This window comes from Myotis myotis, unplaced genomic scaffold, assembly GCF_014108235.1.
Source record: "Myotis myotis isolate mMyoMyo1 unplaced genomic scaffold, mMyoMyo1.p scaffold_m19_p_1, whole genome shotgun sequence".
NCBI lineage: Eukaryota > Metazoa > Chordata > Mammalia > Chiroptera > Vespertilionidae > Myotis > Myotis myotis.
Genome location: NW_023416313.1, coordinates 168,682,560 through 168,704,370, shown reverse-complemented (window position 1 = coordinate 168,704,370; position 21,811 = coordinate 168,682,560). Strand labels below are relative to the sequence as shown.

At 41.6% G+C, this 21,811-nt stretch overlaps 1 protein-coding gene across 2 annotated transcripts in view; it reads right to left on the bottom strand.

Moving 5' to 3' along the window:
• Positions 1–344: 344 nt before the first annotated feature.
• Positions 345–21,811, bottom strand: part of SCG3 (secretogranin III) — a 42,648-nt gene continuing 21,181 nt past the window's right edge. For both annotated transcript variants that reach the window (XM_036301487.1, XM_036301496.1), the window contains 2 exons: positions 7,769–7,849; positions 345–563 (listed from right to left, as the gene is read on the bottom strand). In XM_036301487.1, coding sequence (XP_036157380.1) covers positions 445–563; positions 7,769–7,849 — 200 coding nt within the window. In that variant the 3' untranslated portion in view covers positions 345–444. The remainder of the gene's footprint in view (positions 564–7,768; positions 7,850–21,811) is intronic.

Sequence of the window (21,811 nt, the reverse complement as noted above, 5' to 3'; positions counted from 1 at the left end):
ACCAAAAGGGAACTGGTAGAGAAAAGGACATCTTGTAACAGATATGCTATGAGGTGCTTTGTTAACCAGCATGCCTTGAAACAGAACCAACCCCCACTTCTTCAGGGGGTGCTTATATGTGTGACACAGTAGGAAAAAGGTTCAGTTTTAAGGTCAGTCCATTACAGGCTTTTCCAAAGCAACCCATCTCTGATTATAAAAATGTAAATCTACAAGGAAATAAGGATTCTATATACAAAATCTCAGCTTACAACGTTACTTTTCAGATAGTTTTTATGGCAAGAAAGCTATGTCTTAACCACTTCTGAAAGGTTATCTACTATAAATCCAGCACTTTCTAACACTCCGTGGGTCAAAATAACTTTAATCACAAAATTAGGAGAGTTTTAAGCTATATTATGTCTTCTGACACAGTGGAAAGACTCCTGGACCATTTTGCCATTTTCACAGGCTGCTGTAAATACGCTTGATGGCATCGGCTTCTTCTTTATCAAGGATGCCTTTCTCCACATAAGCTTCCGTTTGTTGGTTGATGAAGTCCTTCATCTTCGAAAGGTCATAATCTGGAAAATATCATGAGGGCATCAGGAGAAAGACCAGGAAAGAGCAATCCCATTACAGTAATCACCATTAACCAAGAAGCGTTTCGTGTACCACCACCACAGCCATTCCCGTATTTCACATCGGAAGGCACTTTAGGTCTTGGCATTTGTGCAGAGGTTTGCAGTTTAAAACCATGTGTATGTGTGTGATATCAGCTCATCTGCTCTCCAGCATCACACCTACTGGGTGATCAGGTCGGGAGTACCACCCTCATCTGACCACGGAGGGAACGGGCTTGGGGGCCAGGGCTTCACACCCTGCCTGTATCAATCACCTGGGGCTCCTGGGAAGTTGCAGATTTGCGTTCAGTTGCTCTAAGGTGGGGCCCCAGATTCTTTTTTTTTTTTTAATTTAATTTTTAAAAATTTTCAATTACAGTTGACATTCAATATTGTATTAGTTTCAGATGTCCAGCATAGTGATTAGGCATTAATATAACTTATGAAGTGATCAACCCTGATAAGTCTAGTATCCACTTAGCACCATACACAGTTATTACAATGTTATTGACTATATTCCCGAAGCTGTACATCCCTGTGACTATTTTGAAACTGCCAATTCGTACTTTTTGATTCCCTCACCTTTTTCATCCAGCCACCTAACACCCTTCCATCTGGCAACCTTCCATTTGTTCTGTGTATCTACAAGTTTATTTATTTTGATTGTTGTTCTTTTTTTTTTTGGTTTTGGTGAAATAATATGGTATTTGTCTTTCACTGTCTGACCTAGTTCACTTAACATAATAACTTCTAGGTCCATCCATATTGGTGCAAAAGATAAGATTTCATTCTTTTTTTTAGGCTGAGTAATATTTCATTGCATATATGTATATATATGTACCACCTTTTCTTTATCCAATTGTCTATTGATGGACACTTAAGTTGTTTTCATTTTTTGGCTATTGTGTATGAAATGTCCTTCTTTGTCTCTTAGTATAGCCTTTGTTTTAAAATGTATTTTTTTTAAATTAAATCTTTATTGTTCAGATTATTACATTTGTTCCTCTTTTTCCCCCCCATAACTCCCCTCCTCCCAGTTCCCGCCCCACCCTCCGCCCTCACTCCCCACCCACTGTCCTCATCCATAGGTGCACGATTTTTGTCCAGTCTCTTCCCGCATCTCCCACACCCCTTTCCCCCCCAAGAATAGTCAGTCCATTCCCTTTCTATGTCCCTGATTCTATTATAATCACCAGTTCATTCTGTTCATCAGATTATTTATTCACTTGATTCTTAGATTCACTTGTTGATAGATGCATGTTTGTTGTTCATAATTTATATCTTTACCTTTTTCTTCCTCTTCCTCTTCTTAAAGGATACCTTTCAGCATTTCATATAATCCTGGTTTGGTGGTGATGAACTCCTTTAGCTTTTCCTTATCTGTGAAGCTCTTTATCTGACCTTCAATTCTGAATGATAGCTTTGCTGGATAAAGTAATCTTGGTTGCAGGTTCTTGGTATTCATCACTTTGAATATTTCTTGCCACTCCCTTCTGGCCTGCAAAGTTTCTGTTGAGAAATCAGCTGACAGTCGTATGGGTATTCCCTTGTAGGTAACTGAGTTTCTTTCTCTTGCTGTTTTTAAGATTCTCTCTTTATCTTTTGCTCTTGGCATTTTAATTATGATGTGTCTTGGTGTGGTCCTCTTTGGATTCCTTTTGTTTGGGGTTCTCCGCGCTTCTTGGACCTGTAAGTCCATTTCTTTCACCAGGTGGGGGAAGTTTTCTGTCATTATTTCTTCAAATAGGTTTTCAATATCTTGCTCTCTCTCATCTTCTGGCACCCCTATAATTCTGATGTTGGTACGCTTGAAGCTGTCCCAGAGGCTCCTTACACTATCCTCGCATTGTTGGATTCTTTTTTTCATTTTGCTTTTCCGGTTGGGTGTTTTTTGCTTCCTCGCATTTCAAATCATTGACTTGATTCTTGCGCTCCTCTGGTCTGCTGTCGGGAGTCTGTATAATATTCGTTATTTCAGTCCGTGTATGCTTAATTTCTAGTTGGTTCCCCAATATAGCATCGAGGGTCTCATTAGTTTTCTTGTAGATCTCATTAAGTTTATCAGCGGCTCCTAAACAGTTCTTGAGAGACCTTAAAAGTGTGGTTCTGAACTCTATATCTTCCATTGACAATTTTGTCCTGTTTCTTTGTCTCTGCATTTTGTTATGCTTCCTTGGTGCACCCCCTAGTGGTCTTTGTTCGAAGTCTTATAATTAAACCTTGATTGTTGTAGCTAATACCAGGGAGGGTTTGACCTCCAGGCCAGGTGGCTATGAGAATCAGCTGTGTCAGCAGTGAGAGAACTTCTGTCCTCTAGGGAGGTGCTAATCTAGCCTTTGCCTGAGGCTATCCGGCAAATGCCTGTGTGCAGGGCTTGGGCGGGGCGGGTCGCACAGGATCAACAGGGTGGGCCAGAGAGAGCAGTTATGGCGGCTCTCAGTCCTGTCCCCAGGGGCTCTGCCTCTCTGAGTCCCAGCACCCGCTGCAAAGCTCGGAGAGAAAGCTGCGCTCACTCTGACCGAAGCCAGACAGTCCTGCTTCTCCCGTTTGAGTCTGGGTCCCTAAAGACTCGCCCGGATCTGGAGCTCAGAGTCTGCGACTCCCTCCCGATTGAAAACTCCAATCGCGCACTTCGCACCTCAGAATTTGACTTCAGCACTGCGCCTCCTCTGAGTGTCCGTATGCGTTTCTCTTTCCTCCTAGTTGTAGGACTTCCACTCAGCCAGCGTTCCTGTGGTTCTGGGTGATGTCCCTTCTGTCTTTTAGTTTCACTTTTGAAGTAGTTGTTCAAAGCAGCAAACTCCGGCGTTAACCTATGCCGCCATCTTGGTTCTCGCCAATAAAATATCTTAAAATGTATTTTGTCTGATAGTCTGATATAAGTATTGCTACCCCAGCCTTTTTTTTAAATTTCTATTTGCATGAAGTATCTTTTTCCATCCCTTTACTTTCAGTCTCTGTGTCTTTCAATCTGAAGAGAGTCACTTGTAGGCAGCATATTTAAGGGTCTTGTTTTCTTCTTCATTCAGCCACCCTATGTCATTTAATCCATTTACATTTTAAGTAATTAATGATAGGTGTGTAGTTATGGACATTTTATTGTTCACATTTTTATCTTTTTTCTTCTTCTTAAGGAAGTCCCTTTAACATTTCTTGGAGTGCTGATTCGGTGGTGACGAACTCCTTCATATAACTTATGAAGTGATCACCTTTAGCTTTTCCTGTCTGGGAGCAGACCCTGCATTTTGAACAAGCTGTTAGGATGTGCTGATTTTGCTAGTTTAGGACTCACAGTTGGGGTAAGAAGATCCTTAAGCTTGAGTTCAAGATCATACAGGTAGTAAAAGTTACAATCAGAGAGCCAGGTGTTTTGACTTTTTGAACTTGTTACACTGGTTAGTCCCTGTTGAGGTGACAACCGACTTTTCCATTTTTATTCCAAATTAATAATTACCTTGATAAAACAAGAATTACCTTGTTTGAGTTGTATACATGGAGCAAAAAGCCAAACCATAACCTCTTTATGGTTTCTCTGAACAAACAAAAACCTATGTACACCATCAAGCGACCCACCAAAAACAAAGAGATCCCCAAGCAAGGAGGCTGCCTGTGGCACCTTTCTGAAGACTTAAAAAGAAAACCACGTCTTCCCTTTATTCTTTAAATATTATATGCTTATTTTTAAAAAAAGATAAAATCATGAAAATAAAATTGAAATAACCTGAATTCTATCAATCATAGCTAACCACAGTTGGTATTTTGTTTTATTTCCTTTTAGATTTTCAAATATATCTATCTCAACCCAGAATTGAGATCACAGTATATATACAAACTTATAACTATCCCCTTTCACTTAACTTTATACAGTGAGCATTAATATTCTTCAGAAACTCCACTGTTAATGGCTAAATGCAATACATCCTTTGGAGTCACCAACATTTATGACACACATCCCTCATGGTTGGGCATGGCGGTCTTCCATACCATACAGTACTTGGGAGACCCCTCCAGATTGTGAAGACAGTGCCATTCATCTTGGCAGCTGGCAGGCCATGGACCAGAGCCCTGCCTTCTTTCAATTTGTAAAGGGAAGGGAAAGGAAAGAATGGGGTACAAAACTCACAGCCCCTTTAGCTACCTTGGATCCCTTGGGCATCTTTAAGACCCTGCATGAAAAAAAAAAATCCATAAAAAACCCCACCCAAAATCTAAGCCTGAAAGACCTCTCTACCAGGACCAGGTGTTTATCATATCGAGATGAGCAGAGGCTTCGAGAGAACTTGTTTCCGCCAAGGAGGGCATTGGCTCCCCACTGAGGCACAGCCTTGAGGGTTACAGAGAGAACTCTGGGCATTGAGCTCTTTACAACTGTCCTCTGATCTGCTCCTCACAAAACTCCATGAAGTCAGCATAAGTATTTCCATTTCAGAGGCGGAGAAACAGGACAGAGGAGGTCAGTCACATAGTCTGGCCCTGGAAGAGTCAGGTTCTGAACCAGGTCAGTCTGTAGTCACTGCTTTGACCACTCTGCGGTCTTTAAGCGTGAAGGTAAAGCATCTAATTGGTGCAGGACAAACGTTCAGTACATGCTTGGGTTTGTTGCTGTTGTTGTTGTTGTTTGACTTTCCTTTTCTCTCAGGCACAAACTAGAGAACCAAGCTGACCGTACATTTTGTGTGCACCTCGCCTCACTGGCTGATTCCTAGCTCACTCACTGGTTCACATTAATACTCTTCAGACTCAGTTGCAGGATCAACATCTTTAGTGAGACAAAGGCAGACTCCCAAGGACAGACGTGAAGAGGTCCAGGTGATTTGAATGGGCAGACGGGGAACTATTGTGCCGTGTTGAAGTGGAAGAACTGTATCCTTATGACATAGCTATCATCACCCTGTGCCGGGAAAGCCAGTCTGGTGTGGGGGAAAGGCCAGCCGCTGGTTGCGAGAGTACACAGTCAGTGCCCACCTCGCTCATCTTAAAAGAGGATTTAAGGTTGTTATGCACAAAAGAGATAGTGCTGTGATTTACAAAGCACACTTTTATAAAAAAGGCTGCATTCGATTTTACCATCATCCCTACGGTCACATCACATGGACCTTTCTCTCCTGGATTTGGAGAGGAGATTCAGGCCCCCCAGGTCCCTGGCAAACAAAGGGCATGAGCAGAAGTTAAGGCAGTCAGGAGCTAAGAGTGTAGCAAGACTCCCTCTCACACAGCTGCAGCCCCTACAGGGCCCAGGGCCAGATCCTCGCAGGCTCTGAGAGGTGATCTAGCTGAGCATACCTGAAGCAGTGGAGAAAAAGCTCTCTGCTTCTGCCTGCAGGAGGGTGTACTGCATGTCACCTCCCCGCCCGCAGGCAGAAGGGAACGTCACAGAGCCTTCCATCTGCAAGCACCAGCGTTCCATGCTTTACTAGGTTGGTTGTTTCTTGAAGTAAAAGATTGAATTGCAGGATGTTGCTGGGTAGGACCAGGAGTCTGATTCATATGTTCATCAGTGAAAGAAATCACATAAATAGTCCAAATTGTTGGGCCATGTAATTTACATTGGTTTCGGAATGCACTTTGGCCCCTATGGTATTGCACTGATCCTAAGAGGAACGTTTTTATTTTCAAGTCTTCGCAGTCACTGATAACATGCTATACTTTTTCTTCCTTCGTGGTGCATTACACAAGGGTGCATTTCCCAAATCAATGACAGATTTGATGAATTACAGTTCATGTGAATTTTAATGGAACTGACAGCCTGGAAATTCACATTATGTTGAGCCAAATAAAATGAAAATGTGTGAAGACCTGATAATTGTTTCCATCTTGCTCAACTTACGATACCACGGGCTAACAAGGGGCTGAAAACATGTCTTCCTCCTGCTGGGCTCTACCTCAGCAGTTCTCCAACTTGGCTGCACGGTGGAAAGAGGGGGGGGGGGTGTTAAAAAATATTGATGCCTGGGTCCTCCCCCTCAACTTTTTTATTTACTGGTGCCCCCTGGGCATCAGCATATGTAGAAGCTCTGCATGTGTTCTGAATGCACTATAAGGTTCAAGAAGCGCCGCTTGTCTCATTTTAAAAGCATCACTTTGCAACTGCTCTGTCTAGACACCTGGGAATCATACTGGACTTCTCTCACTTGACATAGCTCTCAGGTTTCTCCCTTCTTTATTTCCTCTGCCTGCCCTGGTTTAAGCCCCATCATTTCTGCTCTTGATCCTTGTCTCCTATCTCTCTCTCCAGTCTTCTGGGATCTTATTTTTTCAATCTGTAACCACACTACATGCCAGATAGATTTCTCACTTCTTACTAGTAACTGAGTTCTCAGGGTTTAAGTAAGCCCTAACTTAGGTTCCCCTGGCTAAACAAGCCTCCTTTGCAAGGTGGTCAAGCATGTTCCTGCCCTGCCCACGTTCCCAGCCCTGTCTGCTGGTCCGCCCCATAGACACCCAGTGTTCATGAAAAAACTGAATAGCTCCAGTTCCCAGAATGCAGCACTCTCGCTTGTCCCGTTATGTCTTGGCACCCAGTGTTCCTTCTGTCTCCATCTCTCCTCACTTACCTTTCCAGGGAAGCCTTTTTCACAGCCCTTCCTCCCAGTGATCTCTGTCTCTGTGCCCCTTTCTCGCCCTCCTTTGCATCACCATGCCTGTCTGTGATGGCACCCACAGGGCCAGCTGTGCTTTGCTGATGCTGTGAGCAACTTGGAGGCGGGTGTGCTGCATTTACTGTGCTTCTCATTTCTGGCACTCAGAACAGAGCCCAGTTAGATTAGTGTTTTGAGTGACTGCTTCCATGACTGCCGAGTGCACCTAACACGTGCTCAGAAAATGCCTCTGTTTAAAATTCTCCAAGGAAGGAGGGGGAGTAGACAAAACAAGATTGGCAAAGTGGGTGATGGACACATGGGGATTCATTATATTATTCTCTCTACTTTTGTTTGACTTTTTTTCCATCATAAAATAAAGAAAGGGGGGGGGGGAATGCCTTTGTTTGAAAGGCTGGGTTGAAAAATAAGAGAAATGGAAGTTCCCTCTGCATCCGAGAAGTGCTAGAATCTCTCTGGGCTCTGAGAGGACACATCAGCCTCATTTGATTGTGGGAATGTTTATTTAACAACAACTCTTGGCAAATGGGTGAAGTTTGCAGTTTATAACCACACTAAAAGGCTTACCTTCTTTATTTCCTCTTGTGTTGTGTTTCTTCAGCCATTCAATATTTTTTCTGATGGCTTCCAAATAGGCTTCTGTTTTCCCTGGAAAGGCAAGAGAATCATATCAAACTCTCACACGATACCATTGCATCTCTTTTTAAAGACCACACTACGCAGAAAACCATAGACAAAATATTGAAATTATCGAGCATTTGTGTGGTGGTATCCCTAATGAGGTAGTGTGCATCTGTGTGTGCGTGTGTGCGTGTATGTGTGTTGGGGGACAGGATGTCAAGGAGAGTGGGTGGGGATAAGATTCTAGGAGGCAGGACCAAGCTGGTAAGTATCAAGAAGCCATTCTCCCCCTACACAAATTACTATAGTTTGACTTTCTGGCAGAGTTTTTATTTCAATTTGCTGGATAGGTGGGTCCCTATAATTCATAGATTGAGTTGTTTGGTTACGGATGGTTCTTCTAAACCTAGGAGACTTGTCAGGTCAAGACCTGAATCAGAGTGGCAGATATTTAAAAGAATCCATCACTAAGTGATGTTAAGTAAGCCCAAGTGTGTGGCTTATGTAAGCTGTTATGCAAGTCTTCAGCTCCATTCTGATTGGGAGTATGTAGAAACTCAGGTAAAGAGGGCAGTCCAAACCTCATTTCCAGGTTTGGATGGTGAGCCTTATAATTTATTCTAGTAAAACTCCCCGGGATGTAAACCATTCTCTGATGGGCCTCAACTGTGGCGGGAGAATACCACACATCACCTGCTGTTTGATGGCATTGCGTTTAAGTGTCTTGTTGCCTACAAATCGGTATTATCATCAACTTAGAGATGAGGAAACTAATGCACAGAGAGGCTGAGTGATTTGCCTGAGGACACACAGGAAATAACAGAGCTGGAATTTGGGTTCTGATCTTGCCAAGTGTCTGTTACCTGCACAATTTTGAAAGATTGCACCTGTATTTAGACATGAACACCAATGTATCCTTGTTTTGTCTCAAAGAAATCAACCGTCCCCTTAAGCAAGTGAGGTCCCTAATGTTCAGAGTGTCTGTACTAAGAGACAGGGGGTCTGGAGGGTTCCGATGGCCTCAGAAAAAAGGCTTTCAAAGTGCAGGGCCTCTGCAAAAGGAAGGAATGCCAAGGCTTAGTGTGGTGACCACCTACTCTGAGCCCCTTTTGAGCCCTATACCCTCTAGTCTACTGCCCAGACTTTTTGAACTACCTGTACTGAGTGCCTTTTATGTGCCAGGGGCTGTACATTGTGCACCAAAATGAATTATCTCTTTTATTCTTCACAACAACCTTTCGAGGCACTCCTACTTCATCCCCATTTTACAGACAAAGAAACAAAGGCATAGACAGATAAAAGTGATATGCTGAAGATCACATGGCTAGTAAGTAGTAGATCCAGGTTTGAACATGGCTACATCTGACTACAGACCATGAACAATAACACTGCCTTAAGATTTGACAATGTTCTGAGGATCCAAGATGGTGGCAGAGTAGGTGGATGTTGTACTTACCTCCTCCCAGTCCCAAACTGGAATTACAACTAAAATATAGAGCAATCAACCTGAATAGCCATCTGAAGACTAGCTAAACAGAAGTCTTATAACTAAGGATTTACAGAAGAGGCCACATGGAGACTGGTAGAAAGACCAGAGACTTGAAAAGGACTGGTGGCCGGTCCCACTTGCATGGGACAGTATCTGAGATCTTGGAGGGATATCTAAGCTTCGAAGGTTCCCCCTGAGAAATGTGGGGTTTCAACCCCAAGCTGGACTCACTGCCCAGAGCAACAATGCCAGGAAGAGGTGCCCACATAACATCTGGCTATGACAATCAGAAGGGACTCCATCTGCCAGGGAGAGACGGGAGTCTACTAGAAACCCAGGCACCCTCGTAAGGGACCACCACACAAAGTCTTGTTCACAGCCACTCACCCTAGGCTCTGGCAGAGGGAGGGCAGAGCAGACTAGAATCGTGTGAGGAGAGACTGGGCTTGTGACTCTGGGGAGAGAGCTGAAGGGATAGCCACCAAGATCCTGTGCTGAGTCATCGTCCCTCACCCCAGATGCCCCACTCCCTTCCACATGGCATCAGCCTGGGGGAATGCAATAGCCTCACCCTCGGACTCCCAGTCTGCACCCTGCAGAGCTCACACTCTGCTGAGGAGTCAGTTCAGGGTAGACTCAGGGTGTCAGTGACTGAGTTATGTCGCTTCAGGGTAGGGGCCATTCCCCCCACTTTCCTGTGAACCTGATTGGTGCCTTCCCCTCATGGAAGATCAGATACCCCATTCTCCGGGCTCCTAGAAGCCCCACCTTCTCAACTCCTGGTGGCTCCACACTGCCTAAAAATGGGAAGAATCTGGGACAGACTAAGTTGTGTGGCTCTGGGATGGTACATGTACACAATGGAATACTACTCACTGTAAAAAAGAAGGAAATAGTACCTTTTACAACAGGTTGGATAGACCTGGAGAGCACTATGCTAAGGGAAATAAGCCAGTCAGAGAGAGACAGGTACCATATGATTTACACTTATATGTGGAATCTAATGAACAAAATAAACTAACAAACAAAATAGAAACAGACTCAGAGATATGGAGAGGGAGGTTGGGGGGCTGAGTGAAAAAGGTAAAGGGATTAAGCAAAAGCAAAACAAAACAAAAGAAACCCAAACAATTCATAACTGACAACAGTATGGTAATTACCAGAGGGAAAGGGAGATGGGGAAGGTAAAACAGGAGGGTAAATGGTGATGGAAGGAAACTTGACTTGGAGTGGTGGACACAATACAATATGCAGATGATATATCGTAGAATTGTACACTTGAAACCTAATATAATTTCATTAACCAATGTCACTCCAATAAGTTCAATTAAAAAAATCTGACAATGTTCCAAACAGAATAGACTCATAGATACAATGGGGCCTTGACTTATGAGTTTAATTCGTTCCGAGACCAAGCTCGTTAAGGAGCTCGTTAACTCAAATTACTCTGTCAAGTCAAAGCAAAAAATCGGCACAGCTGGTATCTCAAAAAACTCGTTAGTCGGGACACTCGTAAGTCAAGTCCCCACTGTACAGAGAACAGACTTCTGGTTGACAGAGGGGAGGGGTTTGGGAGACTGGGTGGAAAAGGGGAAGGGACTGAGAAGTACAGATTGATAGTTACAAACCATGCATGGGGATGTAAAGTACAGTAGGGGAATATAGTCCATAATATTTCAATAACTGTCTATGGTGCCAGGTGGGTAATGGAAATATCAGGGGGAACACTTTGTAAAGTATATGGTTGTCTAACATCATCTGAAACTAATACAAAATAATATTGAATGTCAACTGTAATTGAAAAATATCAAAGAACTAAAAAAAGAAAAGTGCAGATGCCTTGTGGGGCACCTATAAGGACTTAAAATATATCTGACCTCTGAGTTCTAGTCTGTAGAAATTAAAAAACTACAATGTGATTAACAAAAAGAAAGAAAAAGATTTAACAATATTCCAATTTCCACTATTGCATTTACCTAAATGACTTCCTGAGAATCTTTCTTCCTTGTCTTGTAAGCCCACTCCTGCCTCACCACTGGGGCTCCATGTTATCTGGTTCCCAAAGAAACACAGAGAAACTATTGTTCAAACAGTGGATACGAGAAGAGATATGCAATTTTTAGCCCCTATTTGCTTCAGTTGCCTGTGTAGGGAGAGCCTTGATTTCAGGGCCTTGTTCTCATGAACGTTAGAGCATGTGAAAGACTCATGCCCCCCTTGCTGATATTATTCAATTACAGCACAATGAATATAGAGATTTTCACTGTCTAGTGCCAGTTGGCTGAGAAGGTCAACTGGATTTGGTAACATAAAAACACTTCTCTATTTCAAATTAATTCAGTTAGAAAAGGCATTTTGAACATGGACTATTTGAAATAGGGAATTCAACATTATCTTTTTAGGTTGCTTTTTTGCTCAGGAACCAATTACCTATATAAAAATGATGATGAGTTTATGAAATGCATGGGAAGTAATTTTATTCACTATATTGACATTAACAGAGAGAGAGTTTACTGCAGCTTAAAGACAACTAGACTGCAATTCAAAAAACGACTATCTTGTGGATCAGAACAAATATAATTAGGAAGTTTCTCTAATTTAATAGAACCCCCCATCACCCTCCCTTTTCTGCTTTATTTTTATCCAAAGCACATCACTTTCTACCATATCATATAATTTATTTAAGTTTATTGTTTGTCTTCCTCCCTTAGAAATAGTTCCTGTTTGCTGATGTACTCCCATGCCTAGAACAAAGCCTGACTCTCAATAAATATTAGTGGAATGGTGAGTGGATAACAGCTCTTTATATAGTAGCCAAATTAGAGTCAGAAAATTGCTTGGTGAGCATGGAATCAAAACTAAATATAATTTTAAAAATATAAATGGTATTTATAGTCTTTTCTTTTTTACAAAAAAATAAACTTTATTTGAAAGACTTGAAATTTAATGAATTCTGAATTTAAATGATGATTATATCAGCAACATTTTTAAACACCTACGAATGTGCTAAACAAACTATATCCATATGTCATTTAATCTTCACAGAGCTCTAGGAAATAAACATTATTATTCCCATTTTACTCATGAGGGAACTAGGGCTCAGAGAAGTTAGGTGACATGCCTGTGGAGACATAGCTGGGTAAGCGTCAGAGCCTAGTCTTGAACTGGAATGAGCCTCTGGAATGAACTGAGTGGAGCTTGGTAAAATCCACTTTTTAGACCAATAAGGCATGGTTCTCAAACTTAGCTGCACATTAGAATCACTTTGGTGAACTTTCAAAAATCCCGATGTCCAGGTCCTTCCTTCCCTATCCCAATTAAATCAGAGCATCTGGGGGTAGGGACCAAGCATCATGTTTTTTGTTTTTCCTTTGACTAACAATCCTGAGGTGATTCCAATGTGGAGTAGAGTTTGGGAACCACGGCCACCGGTATTGGACCTCCACACGTTCACAGGAGCACGGTAATGACGGAAATGAAATCAGGTGTTCCTCTGCTTGTGGAGAGAAGCAGCTGGTTCCTATTTACATTTTCCCTTCCAGGAGCCGTAAGCAAATCTTTTATTTACACAGTGTGCACGGAAAGCCATGAGAGTCCACTTTAGAAAGTTGGACTGTTTTGCTGGGTTTTTTTTTTTCAAATTGATTTCAGCTTCCTGTGGAAAAAAATAGCTCATGGCTGAGGTAATATGGCACAAGCCTGAAAACATATGCTGGAGCAGATGGGAAGAGGGCCAGAGTCAAGAGGCAACCCTGCTTTTCTGGCTGTTCTGGTTTTCAGCACTGCAAAAGAAATATCCTTTTTCATATGTGAATTTGTCCCGACCCTGATATGTTATCCTGATCTGTACCCCCTCAAAAAATTGTAGAAATCAATAGAGTTAACCTATTGAGTACTGGATGTACTAAAGATATTAAATCTTTTAAAAGAGTGTATATGAAAATTAAGTTTAATAGATGATGCTTAAAATTCTTACAGGAAAGATGATATGATTACAATTTTGAACTGCATTAAGCAAAGCAACTGGTACTGGTATCATGGATGTCAACATGGGCCCCAAAGCCATTCAACTCAAAAATTTCTGCACAATGATGACATTTCATATGCCCCACATATGCAGCATGGAATACTGGGATGAGCACTGAATGGGGGTCAGGGGACATGAGTTCAAGGCCCAGCTCTGCCAGTCTGTGGTTATGAGATCTTGGGCGAGTCACTTCATCTTCTGGGCCTTGGCTTACTTATTTGTAAATTAAGGGGTGAATCCTAAAAAGATGATTCATGGTTTCTAAATATGGGAAGAATTTCTCCTTTTCTATCCTTGAAAAACCTGTGTTGGTGGTAGGTCTCTGTGCTTGTGTTTAGCTCTTAGCACTCTTGCTGACTCACAGGGGAGAAGACAGGACTCTCTATTTTTGGACATTTCTAGAAGAATGCCTTGGGGCTTGAATAAAGGCATGCCTTTTCTCCTCTTATGTTGCTTTAAAAATAAAAACATCCACATGAGTTAGTCAATTTATCGATTTATTAATTAAGTAGGTTACCTTCTCTTTCTGGCTTCTGTAAAGGTATGGAAATGATAGGATATTTAAGTGAAAGGTATATTACAGATCACTTTTTAAACTCAATTTCATTATATGGCCATAAACTTGACAAATGATATCACTGGAATGAGTTTATGGTATTATAACGTTTATCTCATCCCCTGGATGATTTAAAAAAAATTTTCAGTGACTCATAAAGCGGAAGTGAATGAGTAAACATCGAACTGGCAAAAGAGAGTGTACTTAGATCATGGAATAAAGTTTCAAAATACTTTTCTTTGGTCTCCAGAGAGTTATTTACTTGAAATGTTAAGCAGCTTTATAGTTATGGAGAAATTAGAATAAATTCTATTTCATTGTCACATCCTTAAATTTAGGAATAATTATTGAATCATTCAAATACCTGCACTAATTAGAAATCAACATTTTAAAATAGTATTCTTAATGTGAGTCCCTGTAGAAAGCAAGAGTTTAAATAATTTAACTAAACAATATTCAAAAGTGAATGTGTCATATTTCATCATTGAATTAAATTGGATTTTTTACATTGTCTGCCTGAAATGAGATTCATATAAACATGCTCAGTAAGTTGAAGAGTGATACAAATGTAGGGTAACTATTATTACTATTTATTACTAGAGGCCTGGTGCATGAAATTCATCACAGGGGGCGATCCCCTCAGCTCAGCCTGCATTCTCTCCAACCCAGGACCCCTTGGGGGATGTCTGACTGCCGATTTAGGCCCAATCCTGGTATCAGGCCTAAACCGGCAGTTGGACATCCCTCTCACAATCCTGGACCGCTGGCTCCTAATTTCTCACCTGCCTGCCTGCCTGGTCGCCCCTAACTGCTCTGCATGCCGGCCTGATTGCCCCTAACTGCCCCCCCTGCGGGCCTGGTCGCCCCTAACTGCACCCCCTGCTGGCCTGGTCACCCCTAATTGCCTCCCGCTGCTGGCCAGGTCATCCCCAACTGTCCCCTCCCTGCTGGCCTGGTCGCTCCTAACTTCCCACCCCTGCCAGCCTGGTCGCCCCTAACTGGCCCCCCTGCCATCCTGATCACTCCCAACTGCCTCCCCCGTTGGCCTAGTTGCCCCTCATTGCCCCCCCTGCCAGCCTAATTGCCCCCAAATGCCCCCCTGCCAGCCTGGTCACCCCCAACTGCACCCCCCCGCTGGCCTGGTCGCCCCTCATGGCCCCCCTGCTGACCTGGTCACCCCATGCAGCCTGCTATTCAGTCGTTTGGTCATCCCTCACTAACCCCCCTGCTGGCCTGGTTGCCCCACACAGCCTGCTTGTTCAGTCTTTTGGTCGTCCCTCACTAACCCCCCTGCCAGCCTGGTTGTAGGCAGCCATCTTGTGAGGACATGAGGGTTAATTTGTATATTACCTCTTTATTATATAGGATTATTCCTATTACTCAAGGACTCAACATATGCTTGATATGGTTAATAAATATTTGCTGTCTCATCTCACATTGCAAGACTAAAAACAGACTCCCTATAGGCATTCCTGCCAATGTGTCTGGCTTATAATTAATTCCTAAAATGGTTTTAGCTGGGCCATTACCTCATCCCTTGCTCTGCTCTATAATGTCCTCCAACTTTCTTTCTACACACTCCTGATTCATCAATAAGGATGTGGCTTGTGTTACACTTGCCCACACATGGGTTAAGAACTACTCTCAGGTCATTTCAAAGCTTGCTTGAGTCCTCAGAGCCAAACATAGGTTCTTATATTCCTGGGTGGGGGACCATTTTTCTGCCAAGGGCTATTTGGATATTTAGAACATCATTCTGGGGCCATACAGAATTATCAACTTAAAATTAACCTTCTATATTTGGTCAAACATTTAATTAACTCACCCCCTAATGCCTTGGCAGGGCCCGACCAAATGATTTCTCTCTTGGGCCTTATATAGCCCGAGGGCTGGATGTTCCCCATCCCTGTTATTCCCTCTGTAATTCTACTTCCTGAACACAATGCCAGGCAGGCCATCGGGATTAACGTTTATTTGTTACGAATAAATGTCTCAGAAAACCCAGTCAACCCTACCTCCACCCATATGGAGGCTTTTATTTTTCTGCCTAAAGACAAGCGTTTCCTCAGTGGGTTTAATAACAGAGAAGCAAAACAGCTTTTGAAAAAGGTGCAAATAAAGCAACTGTGAATACAAAGGTATATAAAGTAATATGTCCTTTGGGGGATTAATTACTTTTTTTATTGTTTTCAAGAAACATTTGCCCTTGGCTTACAGCTCAGTCTGGTATTTTCTAAACTGGCTGGAATCACTTTTTCTTATCCTAGAGTAATAGGGGTCAGGAGTAGCAAGCATAAATAAAATCTCTAAATGATGGGGTGGAGGAGGATGGGGAACTAATTTGAGTCCCAAATCCCTATCCTCCTCCTAATGTTTTAGCAGAGCCATTACAAAGGGTAACACTAAATGGATGGAGTTTTACTCTCCTCTCCGCATTATTATCTGATGGAAATCTTAATGAGAAAAGAAATCTAATCTCATTGTTAGTCTCCAAACACCCATCCCCTAAATAGCCAATATTTCTTTTTAGCATAATATTTTCCTAAAACAAGCGAAGAAGCCTGCCACACCCATTCCTAGGAATATTAGCACAGTGATATAAGGGGTTGTCTTACGTACTGAGGGTGCTGCCTCAGCAGGTCAAAGGACCTAGACTATTGCTTGCTATGTTCTAGGGAAATACATTCATTTCACATGGTTTGCTCGCAGAGATGATGACACAGGCAAACTGGGTTTCTGTTGGGCTGAGCTGTAATGCCTTATGCTGCCCAATTCCTGGCTCTCTGTTTCAGGCCAGAGGACCACTCTTTTCCTGGTTAGCCATCTTTCAGAACTTTATCACGCATCCTCCACATCATACCCATTAGGATAGTTACAATAAAAATATAGAAAATAAAAATATTGGTAAAGATGTAGAGATTAGAACACTTGCTCACTGATGATGGACAGGTAAAAGGGTACAGTTGCTATGGAAACAGTATGGATTTCCTAAAAAAATTAAAAATAGAATTATCATATGATTTAGCAATTTCATTTCTGGAATATCCCCCCACCCCCTCAAATTGAATGTAGGATTTCAAGGATTCACAGTAGCACTGTTCACAATATCCAAAATGTAGAAGGAACCCAAGTGTCCATTGATAAATGGGTGTATAAACAAAATGTACATACATTCAATGGAATATTATTCAGCCTTATACAGGAAGGAAATTCTGACACATGCTACAAGATAGATGAACCTTCAGAACATTATGCTCAGTATAGTAAGCCAATCACAAAAGAACAAATACTGTATGATTTTACTCATATGAGGTACTTAAATTAGTCAAATCCAGAGTCAGAAAGTAGAATGGTTGCCAGGGGCTGGGGAGAAAGGGGGACATGAGTAGAGTTTCAGTTTTGCCTGAAAAGAGTTCTGAAAATGGATGGTGATGGCAGCACAATAATATGAATATATTGTATGCCACTGAACTGTACATTTAAAAATGGTTAAGATGGTGCCCTGGTGGGTGGTTCAGTTGGATGGAGTGATGTCCTATACACCCAAAGGTCATGGATTTGATTCCCAGTCAGAGCACATACCTAGGTTGCGGGTTCCATCCCCCAGTTGGGGCACATATGAGAGGCAACCAATTGATGTTTTTCTCTCTCTCCCCCTCTCCCTCTCTCTAAAATCAATACAAGCATATCCTCAGTGAGGATTAAAAAAAGAATTACTTAAATAAAAAGGTTAAGATGGTAAATTTTATTTATATATATATATTTACCACAATTTCCAAAAAATATATATTAAAGAAAAGTTTGTCACTGATCTAAAGTGCGTCTAAGGTTGAGTAGAAGTATCAAGACAGCATGATTGGTCTACAGAGTCAGCAAACATGGTATGTCCCTCACCAATTCCCCTGTCCAATGTCAACAATTGATGATTATTAACTAATAATTCCAATATTCTTTCCTCCTGGGCCCAGATGCAGCATCATAACCTTTCTTAACACAGGGCACTAACAAACAATTAGACTTAATATGTCAGCTATGTCAACATAGGAGAAAATTGTGAATGTCACTGAAATCCATACCAGAGAAAAGGAGGATACAATAATATAAAACTTCATAAGATAGGAAAAATCAACATGAACTTGATATATTAAGAAAAAATTTCTTTTTCAGCCCTGTCTCAAAAAAAGTCCCAAAATAACTGAAAAAGAAGCAGTACCTTTGGCCAACATCACCACTCATTTGAACCCACATAATGCAGTTCAGGTCTCTATATTTTCTACAAAAAAACCCCACAAAACCCGAGCCCTGCCAGTGTGACTCAGTGGTTGAGTGTCGACCTATGAACCACGTGGTCACAGTTTGATTCCTGGTCAGGGCACATGCGCAGGTTGTGGACTCGATCCCCAATATATATATTTTAAAAAAGAACCAGAACTCATGAGTATTCCTCCCCAAGTACAAAAGTCCATTGGACACTAAAAAACAACAACAAGTCTTTATAAGTTCAAAAAGATTGAAATCATATCAAGCATCTTTTCAGATCACAGTGGAATGAAATTAGAAATCAACTACAGTAAAAACACCCCAAACCATTCAAGCACATGGAGGCTAAATAGCATGTTATTAAACAATGAATGGATTACCAACAAGATCAAGATAGAAATAACTTCCTGGAAACAAATGAAAATGAACACTTAACAACTCAAAATCTCTGGGACACAGCAAAAGCAGTCCTAAGAGGGAAGTTCATAGCACTACAGGCGTACCTCAAAAAACAAGAAAAATCAGTAATAAACTATTTAACCCTACAACTTAAAAAGAACAACAAGAAAAGCTCAGAGTAAGTAGAAGGAAGGAAATAATAAAGATGAGAGCAGAAATAAATAACATAGAGACTTAAAAAAAATCAATGAAACCAAAAGCTGGTTCTTTGAAAGGATAAACAAAATTGATAAACAGTTAGCCAGACTCATCAAGAAACAAAGAGAGAGGACACAAATAAATAAAATCAGGAATGAAAGTGGAGAAGTAACCACTGACACCACAGAAATACAAAGGATTATAAGAAAATACTATGAACAACTATATGCCAATAAGCTCGACAATGTGGATGAAATAGACAAATTCCTAGAAAAATATAATCTCCCAAAACTGAATCAGGAGGAATCAGCAAACCTGAATAGGCCAATAACAACAGATGAAATAGAAGCAGTAATCAAAAAACTCCCAGCAAACAAAAGCCCAGGTCTAGACGGCTTCACAGGGGAGTTTTTCCAAACATTCAAAGAAGAACTAACACCTATACTCCTCAAACTATTTCTAAAAATCCAAGAGGAAGGAACACTTCCAAACGCTTATAAGAGAATTACAGGCCAATATCCCTGATGAACACAGATGCTAAAATACTCAACAAAATATTAGCAAATCATATCCAGCAATATATTAAAAAGATTATACACTGTGATAAAGTGGGATTTATTCCCACTCACCTGCCGCCCCCTCACCTGCTTCACCAGGACCGGGACCCACCACTCAGCTCCCTCAGCACCTGGGAGCCAGGCGGTGGCCCCGCCCCCTGTGCTGGCACTGGTGGCGGTCTGTGGGGCAATTGGCCCTGCCAGCTCAGCTCCCTCAGCACCTGGTAGCTGGGCGGCGGCCTGGCCCCCTGCCGTTGGTCGCCATCTGAGGGGTGATTGGTGTGACGATCAGGCCCCCCTTTGCACCCATCTTGGCCTGGCACCACCCACTCACCTGCTCCACCATCCCACCATGGTCCCGCTCACCAGGGCTGGCAGTGCCTCCACTGTTGCCCACTGCCAGCGCCACATCACTGGTGCCTGCCATATTCCATGCCGACCCCTGGTGGTCAGCACACGTCATAGCGAGTGGTCGAACTCCTGGTCGAATGACCACCCGAGGGGACAATTTGCATATTAGGCTTTTATTATATAGACCAATGAACTCACAGAAAGAGAAACTAAAAAAAAAAAAAAAAACCCATTTACCATTGCAACAACAAAAAAATAAGATACCTAGGAATAAACTTGTCTAAGGAGGTAAAAGACCTGTATTCGGAAAACTGCAGGACGTTGAAAAAAGAGATAGAGAAAGACATAAACAAATGGAAGAATATACCATGTTCATGGATTGGTAGAATCAACATCATTAAAATGTTCATACTACCTAAAGCAATCTATAGATTCAATGCAGTCCCCAGTAAGATACCAATAGCATATTTCACAGACCTAGAACAAACTCTCCAAAAATTTATGTATAATAAAAAAAAGACCCCAAATAGCCTCAGCAATCCTGAGAAAGAACAACAAAGTTGGAGGGATCACAATTCCAGATATCAAGCTATATTACAAAGCCACTGTTCTCAAAACTGCCTGGTACTGGCATAAAGACAGACATATACTAGTAGACCAATGAAACAGAACAGAGAACCCAGAAATCAACCCAAGCCATTATGCTCAATTAATATTTGACAAAGGAGGCAAGACCATACAGTGGAGTCAAGACAGTCTCTTTAATAATTGGTGTTGGGAAAATTGGACAGATAAATGCAAAAAACTGAAACTAGACCACCAACTTACACCATACACAAAAATAAACTCAAAATGGATAAAGGACTTAAACATAAGATAGGAAACCATAAAAATCTTAGAAGAATCCATAGGCAGCAAAATATCAGACATATGTCCTAGCAATATCTTTACCAATACAGATACTAGGGCAATGGAAACTAAGGAGAAAATAAACAAATGGGACTACAACAAAATAAAATGCTTCTGAACAGCAAAAGAAACCATCAACAAAACAACAAGAAAGCCCACTGCATGGGAGAACATATTTGCCAATGTTATCTCTGATAAGGGTTTAATCTCCAAAATTTATAGGGAATTTATACAACTTTACAAAAGGAAGATAAACAATCCAATCAAAAAATGGGCAAAGGACCTAAATAGACACTTTTCAAAAGAGGTCATAAGGAAGGCCAAGAGATATATGAAAACATGCTCAAAGTCACTAATCATCCAAGGGATGCAAATCAAAATGACAATGAGGAACCACCTCACACCTGTCAGAATGGCTATCATCAACAAATCAACAAATGACAAATGCTGGCGAGGATGCAGGGAAAAAGGAACCCTTGTACACTGCTGGTGGGAATGCAGACTGGTGCAGCCACTGTGGAAAACAGTATGGAGTTTCCTCAAAAAATGAAAAATGGAACTTCCATTTGACCCAGTAATCCCACTTCTAGGAATATATCCCAAAAACTCAGAAACACCAATCAGAAAAGATATATGCACCCCTATGTTCATAGCAGCACAATTCACCATAGCTAAGATTTGGAAACAGCCTAAGTGCCCATCAGCGGATGAGTGGATTAAAAAACAGTGGTGCATCTACACAATGGAATATTACACTGCTGTAAAAAAAGAAGGAACTCTTACCATTTGCAAGAGCATGGACGGACCTAGAGAGCATTATGCTAAAAGAAATAAGCCAGTTGGAGAAAGATAAATATCACATAATCTCACTCATTTGTGGAATATGATGAACAACATAAACTGATGAACAAAAACAGAGCCAGAGACATACAAGCATCAAATAGACTGTCCAACCAAAGAGGGAAGGCAGGGAAGGTGGGGTGTAAGAGATCCACCAAAGGACTTGTATGCATGCAGATGAGCATAACCAATGGACACAGACAGTAGGGGGATGAGGGCATGTGCTGGGAGGTGGGAGCGGCTGGGAAGAGGACAAGGAGGGGAAAAGGAGACTTATGTAATACTTTAAACTATAAAGAATTTAAATTAAAAAAATAAAGACCATCAAAAAGGTAAAACCAATTTGCAATCCCAGGACACTCAAGAACATTAGAAGAAATGATTGCTCAATTTTTTCTATACA